At 43.4% G+C, this 9,153-nt stretch overlaps 1 protein-coding gene and 1 long non-coding RNA gene across 2 annotated transcripts in view; one reads left to right on the top strand and one right to left on the bottom strand.

The window, feature by feature from the left end:
• Nucleotides 1-3,284: 3,284 nt before the first annotated feature.
• LOC132402456 (forkhead box protein G1-like) lies at nucleotides 3,285-4,394 on the bottom strand. Its single transcript, XM_059985309.1, has one exon. The coding sequence runs from the start codon at nucleotides 4,389-4,391 to the stop codon at nucleotides 3,285-3,287; it is 1,107 nt and encodes a 368-aa protein (XP_059841292.1). The 5' UTR covers nucleotides 4,392-4,394.
• A 262-nt stretch (nucleotides 4,395-4,656) lies between these two features.
• LOC132402455 (uncharacterized) overlaps nucleotides 4,657-9,153 on the top strand; it is a 43,280-nt gene continuing 38,783 nt past the window's right edge. Inside the window, exon 1 of the long non-coding RNA XR_009514903.1 lies at nucleotides 4,657-4,771. This is a non-coding gene — a long non-coding RNA (uncharacterized LOC132402455). The remainder of the gene's footprint in view (nucleotides 4,772-9,153) is intronic.

Genomic DNA, 9,153 nt, shown 5'->3' with positions numbered 1-9,153 from the left:
CTGCGCAGGTATCTCTTTCATTCTATGACGCACAGATGGTGGTGGTGGTGGTGGGGGGGGGGAGGTGTTTTAATAATTGTGCGATTGTTGAAAGGTGTGCCAGCGGCAGACGTGGCTAAACCTTACCGCTTCTGCTAAACTTGAACATCATTGCAAGCAAGTCAGAGGACTTACTTGTTCTACTGTTTGAACCAAAGGGCCGAGGAAGAAGTTTTATGAGATTGTATATTTTAATAACCCAATAATGATCAAAATTATTCCAACTGAACGTGTTCCGAGTTTACCTAAGGGGACGGTGGAACAGGAAACTACCCCTGCTATTTAGTTTTTCAACATGTCCTGCTGATTCCACTCATTAAAACAATTATGATCAATCAGCCGGATTTTAATTCCGAATATGGAGAAGATTCACAGCCAAAATCCTATTGCAATATTGGAGACAGGGCACTGCCAGGGAGAGGAATTCGGTTGCACCGAATGTAATACGATTGTTTTGTGTGTGTGTGTGTGTGTGTGTGTGTGTGTGTGTGTGTGTGTGTGTGTGTGTGTGTGTGTGTGTGTGTGTGTGTGTGTGTGGCGTGTGTGTGTGTGTGTGTGTGTGTGTGTGTGTGTGTGTGTGTGTGTGTGTGTGTGTGCGCGTGTGTGTGTGATTTAAAAATTAAAGACTGTCCTCCATCTAGTGTTGCTGCGAGTGCTCGGCTTTGTGCAAAGGCCACAGTGAAGCACATTAGCACACCCAATGGCCTAGAGCTGGCCTGGTTCAAAAGCACACACACACACACACACACACACACACACACACACACACACACACACACACACACACACACACACACACACACACACACACACACACACACACACACACACTCACACACGCCGCAGATGCATTTAGTTTTGAACATAAGTCTTCCTATTGGGTGACTTGTCAATTTATATCTAAAACAAATAAATTCGGCTGCAACGTTACCGCAGCTGGATGCGAGGCCTCGTGTTCTTGTTCCATGTACATACAGAACCTGGGCATTTCTATGGATCACCCAACTTCTACCATCCGGACCAGTGATCAATGAATAATTAAATCCTTGTTCTAAATGCCGTGTCTTTAAAAACAAAATCCCAAATAAAGCAAAATATAAAACACAATCTACGTACAGTTAGTGTGCCAATCAAACGGTACGGTTCAGAAAATGGAGCACAACAGTCCCCGAAGATAGCACTGGGAGCGCCGGGAGTTAAGACATGTGCATTGCGCTGAACTTGTCAGAGAGGTGGAGGGAAAGCTGGGGAACAATTCATGCTTTGTTTCCAGCGAGGCACACGAACAACTTGGGGGAAAAAAAGATTAAAAGAAAACGATTAGAAAGATTCTTAAGGAAGATTTGATGAAAAATAATCTAACAAGCTGCTTTCGGAGGAGGGTTTACACTGACCCGGACTACCCCCGTGCCTTCAGTCAAACATACTTTCTCCGTTGCCCATATTATGACAAAACAGGGAAACAAAACTACTATTTTCTTCATCCCTCCTACACACAGAAAAATATTTGGAAGTTTACTGTGAATCGGCATATTAATGATGCATGCTTTGAACATGCGCTTGAAATCAAAAAGTCACAGATATTGCTAGTAGAACCATAATCCCGGAAAGCGGAGGATATTTTTGATCTCTCTTATGCTCGCCCTCAGATTGCTCTGTCATCACTGTTTCCCATCAAATCCTCTGTTTGCCAGCCCCACTGCACAGTAGAGGGAATGTGGGTTGTAAGAGCGCCCGGTGCCCGCTTCGACGAGTTCCGCAAAGCAAAGCTCTCCGATAAAACCCTCCAGCGACGGAACGTACACAAAATTGTGGCGGCAGTGAGTGTAGGGCAAACCTGGGGTTAGGTCACTTTCCGCTCAGCCTCATGCATTTTCCAGGCCGAGCGAGCGTCTGTATGGCTGGCATAGGATCAAATTTATTTCAAAATATTCCCTGACAAACTGCAAGGCTCTGAATGCAATTATACCTAAACTAATAACCACAGAATATACAGAACAAACCTCGCTAAAAATAATTCTCCTTTGGAATAAAGACTGGACCACCACCGTGGGGATGTCGACACGTGATCCCTTGAATACATAGGAGCAATATTATTGGCCACTGATCCGGGGTTTCCGCCATTCCCGAGTTGGGATTAATTCTAATTCATTGCATTTTCACTCTTAAAACGAGATAATCAGAAACATCACGGCTGTAAAGTGTATTAACCCGGATATAGGACAGCTCCAGTGAAAACTAGAAATTACGCTCAAGTCATTAAATATAAATCCATAGATTTTGCCCTTCACAAGACATGAAGCCGAGGCCCATACGAGGATCCGCGCCTCTTCGGAAACATTTTGTGTTCCGTTTCTTGCACCAAATCCAAAGCACGTTTGAATTGTGTCGAAGATCTTGCAAAGTATTCGCACAACACACACACAAACAATGCACAAGTTACATGAAATTTATATTATTTATCTGTTTTTTTTCTTTTGTAATAATTCGCGCGAAGTCCTGAGCGATGCAAACAAGGTTTCGGTAATTTTAGACTGTACTGAAGCAAAGAAGAAATAAATATTTTCACAGCGGCCCAAGTTATATAGAAACCCTGTTTGACTGCATTTATTAAGGCGCTTTCATAGAGTAACGAGACAAATGGTGCAAACATTTTAGATAGGAACACAAAAAGTCACCTTTTTTTTACTACTTCCAAGATAATTAACACAAAATAATTAAATAACCTAAAGTGGTCGTGAGAGATGCCGTGTAACTTATTAATTTATGAATACATATATGTACATTTTTTATAAATAATAAATAGTGTCGAGCACTCAAAAGAATCAAACTTACTCCAACCGTTTCGGTAATATTTGGGGTTATGCAGTAATGTTACCTTTGGTTAAAGAGAAATCCAGATTTCAGATTAAAGGTAACGGTTTCCCTTTTTGCCGCGTTAATATTACAAAGCAAACCGGCTGCATTGTTTTTTTTCTTCATTTAAACTAGAAAAAGGCAGGCGCTTTTTTGTCCTTCGCAGCTGTGCAAAGTACAGATTAATATATTTGTGATTACAGGGTGAATCTACAGCCTCGAGTTTCTTTAATCATTGTTTGTTTTTCCAGAGCAATTTAAAGTCAAATTTCGACTAATCCCAGATATAATAATCTAGCAAATGTGTTAATGCGGGGTTCCTGAAGTAAGGTGCTGCTGCAGCTTTGCATAGCTTTGCTTTGCTACCGTCCGTAAGTCCGGGGCCTAGATCAGTGCAAAAAGGAATTGTTGGGAGTCCCTCCGCTCTGCTGTGACAGGTAGCTGCTAAACCCAGCGGCCAGTCCTGATGGGAAGGTGGAAAGAGACGGTCTGAGGGTCTCGGAAAGAAGAGAAGCTGCCGGAGGGGAGCTGGAAGGTGCTCCCGGATTCCCCATCCCAGATCCGTTCTGGTGTTGCACCGTCTGCGTGTGGTGTAGGGAAGGGAAGAAATAGCTGGCCTGGCCTGACAGTAAGCTGACGGAGCAAGGGTTCACCGTGTATCCGTTGGCCAAGCCACACTGTACGGATCCCCTTAACAACGGGTGGGAGAAGTCACCGCTCGCCATCTGGTCGACTCCGGACCCACAGCCAGAGAGCAACGAGCTGTACGTGGGAGCCTGGTTCAAAAAGCTGGAGGCAGCGCTGCTGTAATTGAGCCCGTTGTGGGGATGGTGCAAGGACAGGAACGGAGACAGAGGCCAATACAAGGGGTTGCCCCGCTCCACCAAGCCCAGACCCGACGTCGAAAGGCGAAGCCCCCTCTTGAAAGCCAGTTTGCCCCTCGACGTGGCTGATCTCCGCCGAAGTTTGCCCGTCGTTCCGCCGATGAAGACGTCGTCGCTGGACGGGTCGAGCATCCAGTAATTGCCCTTTCCCGGATCGTCGTAGTGCCGGGGCACTTTGACGAAACACTTATTGAGGCTGAGGTTGTGGCGGATGGAGTTCTGCCAACCCTGCTTGTTCTCCCGGTAATATGGGAAATTCTTCATGATAAATTCGTAGATCCCGTTGAGAGTCAAACGTTTCTCGGGGCTCTGGCGGATTGCCATCATGATCAGGGCGTTATAGCTGAAAGGCGGCTTGTCATATTTGCCTTGTTTCTTCTCGTCCTTCTTTTGCTCGCTCCCTTCGGTGACGACCTGTGTCTCCGGATGGTCCAGATATTTGAAATCGGACTTGACAGCCCCGCTCCCGCTCTCGCCGCTCTTACTGCTCGGGAAGCCGGCCTGTGTGTTCTGACTGCTGTCACTTTGCTGGATCTCTTCGGGCAGCAAGAGGTTCTTGATGCTGAAGGCTGTGGATTTCGGAACCATTTTCGGCTGCTTCTCATCTCCCATGCTCAGAATGACGCGCGCTCCCCCCTCGCCCTCACTCTCTTTTCAATCGTCGTTCAAATAATTAAAGGGAAGGTCAAGGGGAGCACGATGAAGTGATCGGAAGACGAGAAGCGGCGAGAAACAGCGCGGGACAACCTTCATCAAAACAGGTAATTAACTGGGGGCAGGGAAGCAACGCCTCCATCAATAAGTTACTTTAAACATTTTTTTCCCGACAGATGTCCAATCAGGTGTGAGAGGAAGACGCTTTAACCCGCCTCTTTCTGGCCAATCAGCTTAAAGATGTTGTGTATCCATTTGAGCTCTGAAACTGATTTGAAATTGACCGACGCGATCTGGAGGGTGAACTGGGGAAGGAAAGCGGACACCGGATCGTGCAGGTATTGGATCGATTACCATTCATTGCGTTCGTGTCGTATATTCAACGAGGCTTTTTTTCTGTGACTTTAATTTTTGTTCTGACAGTGGTGAAACTCCCAACTACTGCTCGACAGTACTGGCGAAGAGCACATTCACATAATGTTCCGACAGCCGGGATTTATATTAAAACATGTTAAGTTACATGTCGCTTCTTCTTTGTTGTTAGCAATCATTGCCCTTTTAAGAATTGAAGGCTGCCTGCTCTTTAGGACACACTTTCACAAAAGTTGTGTGTGTCAGCAAAACTAATAATTAGTCGAGGAAAGATCAACAAAGCCATACATGGTAGAAGAGCGCAAGGAATGAGTCTTTAAGGGCCCTTTTGTCTCGTACTAATTGGGGCGATGGAGCGCCAGTACGCACTTTCGGTCGTGGGTCAGTGCTGCCGAAGAACCCTTGAAGCCGGAAAGTGTGTGTGTGTGTGTGTGTGTGTGTGTGTGTGTGTGTGTGTGTGTGTGTGTGTGTGAGTGTGTGTGTGTGTGTGTGTGTGTGTGAGTGTGTGTGTGTGTGTGTGTGTGTGTGTGTGTGTGTGTGTGAGAGAGTGTGTGTGTGTGTGTGTGTGTGTGTGTGTGTTTGTGTGTGTGTGTGTGTGGTGAGTGTGTGTGTTTGTGTGTGTGTGTGTGTGTGTGTGTCTGTGTGTGAGTGTGTGTGTGTGTGTGTGTGTGTGAGTGTGTGTTTGTGTGTGTGTGTGTGTGTGTGTGTGTGAGTGTGTGTGTGTGTGTGTTTGTGTGTGTGCGTGTGTTTGTGTGTGTGTGTGGTGTAGTGTGTGTGTGTGTGTTTGTGTGTGTGTGTGTGTTTGTGTGTGTGTGTGTGTGTGTGTGTGGTGTTGTGTGTGTGGTGTAGTGTGTGTGTGTGTTTGTGTGTGTGTGTGTGTTTGTGTGTGTGTGTGTGTGTGTGTGTGTTTGTGTGTGTGTGTGTGTTTGTGTGTGTGTGTGGTGTAGTGTGTGTGTGTGTGTTTGTGTGTGTGTGTGTGTTTGTGTGTGTGTGTGTGTGTGTGTGTGTGTGTGTGTGTGTGTGTGTGTGTGTTTGTGTGTGTGTGTGCGCGCGCGCGCACGCCGCGCTTTAAATGAAAGTTCATTATTGTCTCCCAAGCCCACCAAACCAGCAGGTACTTTAAGTAACTCGGGTCGAGCTACTGTGATTGAGAAAGAAAAACTGGCACTTGGTCAACGCACTAGCGGAAGAAACACGCGAAAACAAATCTCCATTTTCCTCATCTTCCCGTCAATTCGCGGAGGGTGGGGTGTGGCAGATTAACATCTAAAAACTGCAAAAGGTGGGTGTGTGAAGTGGTGATCATGCACTGACAGTGAGTTGATTCCGTTTTTACAACACTCTTGTTATTTGGAAAGTGAAGCAGATTACAACATGAAGCAAGGGAATCGTTGAGGGAAAATAAGGAGGAGTGTTCACTTGGATATTCTCATAGTGTTTACAATTGGAGATAAATCGACCCGGAAAAGTGGCAGTCCCGTTTACACCGGCGACTGTAAAACCACAGCACCGCGAGGCTCTTTTAGAAATGTGATGGCATCGTTTAGAATAAGAAGATAACTGCAGTATGATCCCAAAATGCATGTGACAAGGTTCAGATGTTTATAGAGCGAGTATCAAGGAAGACCACGTTGTATATCTTCATTCTGAAAGTAAAGCGTTTGTTTATTGTTCGTTGAGAATAGAGATTGGTTAGGACACTGTTGATTAAAATTCATAGATTATAAACTACTGGGAACCCCATATGAAGATGTCCCTCATCCTACATCATATACCTTCAAATTTAGAAACTCAGACTTCTCAACGTATAAAAATGAACAATTTGCTTCCCTTCAACTAAACCTTAATTGGAGACTATTTCTTTTAAGTCAATGTCTGAGATGTCTGAGCTTTCTAGAAACACTCAAAATTAATCACAAGTAAATAATTTGCGCTTATTGGTCGTAGAGAATAGTTAAAACCGATTTCAAATGATCCAGGTTTGGGCAAACCGGATTATGCTGGAATAAAGACCACTTTGCGGATGTTTTTCAACGGTGTATTTAATTACAATTAATTGGAAGCAACTAATATACTTTTAAACCATCACAATCTCAATCCTGTGAGTTGATTGTCTATATTTTATGATGTTTAAAAGGCATTTGTAAATTGAATTTGTAGTTGTTAGTGGGAATTTGGAACATTTGCTCGGTAGTTTATTTTCTGGGCCGAAAGTCAGTGGATTCAAAGTCAACCTTCCTGGCAGAGGATCCTTGAATATAGCACACATCAACTTTAACTGTCTATTAAATGTAAAACTCAGAGAACGAGTAAGTGAAGTTACAGTATGCTAGCACTGAACTATCAGGGAAATACACTATATATATATAAAATACACAATACGCTTAGTTTACAAAGCGTACACAAATATTAGTTTCGGAAAAGTCTGGAACGGCCCATTGAACAGGAACGAATAATGAATTATTGGCATTTAAGTAATTTTCTTCCCTACGACTGATGGAAGTTGTTTTCGCTCATCGACAGAATTCTTTCGTTGTTGGGGTTTAAGTGTGCGCTTCAATTTATTTATCTTTCTGGGTATCCGTTCAATTCTTTCTGTTTATATAAATGCTTGTTGTACGCGATTGCCTCTACGTTTGTTGTCGAGGTAGAAACAGACGTGTGTTCACAATTCCGCTCCAAGTTCTAGCCGAACAGACACAAACATGTGACCCTTCGTCTTTTGCTTAATGGTCAAGATAAACTAATTCCGATTAGTTCTATTTGTTTTAATTTCTCGTTATTTTAAGTTAAGACCATGCTGGTCTTTTAAAACCTTTTTTTTCTGGAACATTTTAAATGCAGCGTTCAGGGAGGAAACTTGACCAATGAAAATATTAAGAGGGGACACAAGTTCCAAAGAAGAGTGTGAAAAATAAATAGATTCGCATTAACTTGGAAGAGGTAAACAAAGGATAAACAATACCCTTTGCTTTTTCGACTCGTTTGAGTAGTGCTTTACAAAGAATAGCTGAACGTTTCCCCTTTAGATAAGTTCCTCGCGGTCTGCGGTGACCACAACCACTTCAAATTTCGGATTTAGTACTGGGCCGGGAAATTAAAGGTAAACATTCGGTCGGGTTAATCTTGTACGTGCTTCGCTTTGCTCTAAATCGCCAAGGAGGAGCGAAGGGGTTTTCTATTCTTCCCGCTGACTGATTTATGAATTTTTAAACCATATTTCTAAGACACTTTTTTATAAAAATAGTAAAAATGGCCCTCGCTTCTAAGAATACCCCAGCCCTTTAACAATGCTCAAAACTCTGTTATTTCGGGTCCAGTAGCAGTAATGTGACAACTCTTCCACTCGGCTATCAAGTTAGGGAATTATAATAATTAGACAGGGATCCATGTAGTTGGAATTTGATGGTTGGTTTTTGACGTTAGTGTTGCTTCGTTGTAAACTTCTGATTATACCATGTAGCCGGGTCCAGCTCATTTAACTCCTTCGGCTCGTGTTGTTCTCAAGGATGAGTTCTAGATTAACTGGTGTTCTCCACAGCAAAAAACTACCTACCATATGCTACGCAACGATCAGACAGTTGGGCCAAAAGGATTCCTCCGTCTATCGGAGATATGTATCACCATAAATATTCACAACGAACTTGGGTTAGGCAAGGCACGTTGGTTCAAAAGGTTTCGAAGGTTCATTTATTATCAAAGTATAAAACTTGAAAATCTTTTTCTCCGGGTAGCCATGAATCCAAGGAAGCACAATCATCAACCCCCAAATCCCACCTCCCCGCACAAAAAGATACAAACAAAAACGAAACAGGCAACTTCACCAGAATACAATTTCAAAGGTGTAGCCTGAAGCTAGCGGAAATTAGGCTCCAGGTTACTCCAAGCAATTTTTCCAATAGGTCGAAAATTTCTGTCACCATTAAATATCAGTCTGTAACGAGTAGTCTGTCTCTTTAAGTTTCTATTGTATTCCTATTTTGACCTGTTTGTTCCATTTCCCTCTTCAATGAAGTTTAAGCTAAATACGTCATCTTCTGTTTAGGGTCAGTACAACCAGCAGGAAACAGTTTGCATTCAGCTATTGCAGATAACCACCCATTTTTTGCATTTGTACAAAACTGGCAAATTCTGATGAAGTGTCACCCAATTTTAACTCCCATCTCTCTCTCTCTCTCTCTCTCTCTCTCTACAGTTGTGTTCCCTTTGCCGTTTTTGTTGTTTGTAGCTCTGTCGGCCTTTTATTTTCAGGTTAGCTCTAAAAACAACATTAAAATAAACATTTCCTGCTTTATTCGTTCATCTGCCAGGATGGGGTGTGACAGAGAAGCATAAAATTAGAAGTTGA

This window comes from Hypanus sabinus, chromosome 12 (assembly GCF_030144855.1).
Source record: "Hypanus sabinus isolate sHypSab1 chromosome 12, sHypSab1.hap1, whole genome shotgun sequence".
In the NCBI taxonomy this organism is placed as follows: domain Eukaryota; kingdom Metazoa; phylum Chordata; class Chondrichthyes; order Myliobatiformes; family Dasyatidae; genus Hypanus; species Hypanus sabinus.
Note: the sequence above shows the minus strand (reverse complement) of the source record. Positions and strands in the feature narration are given on the sequence as shown.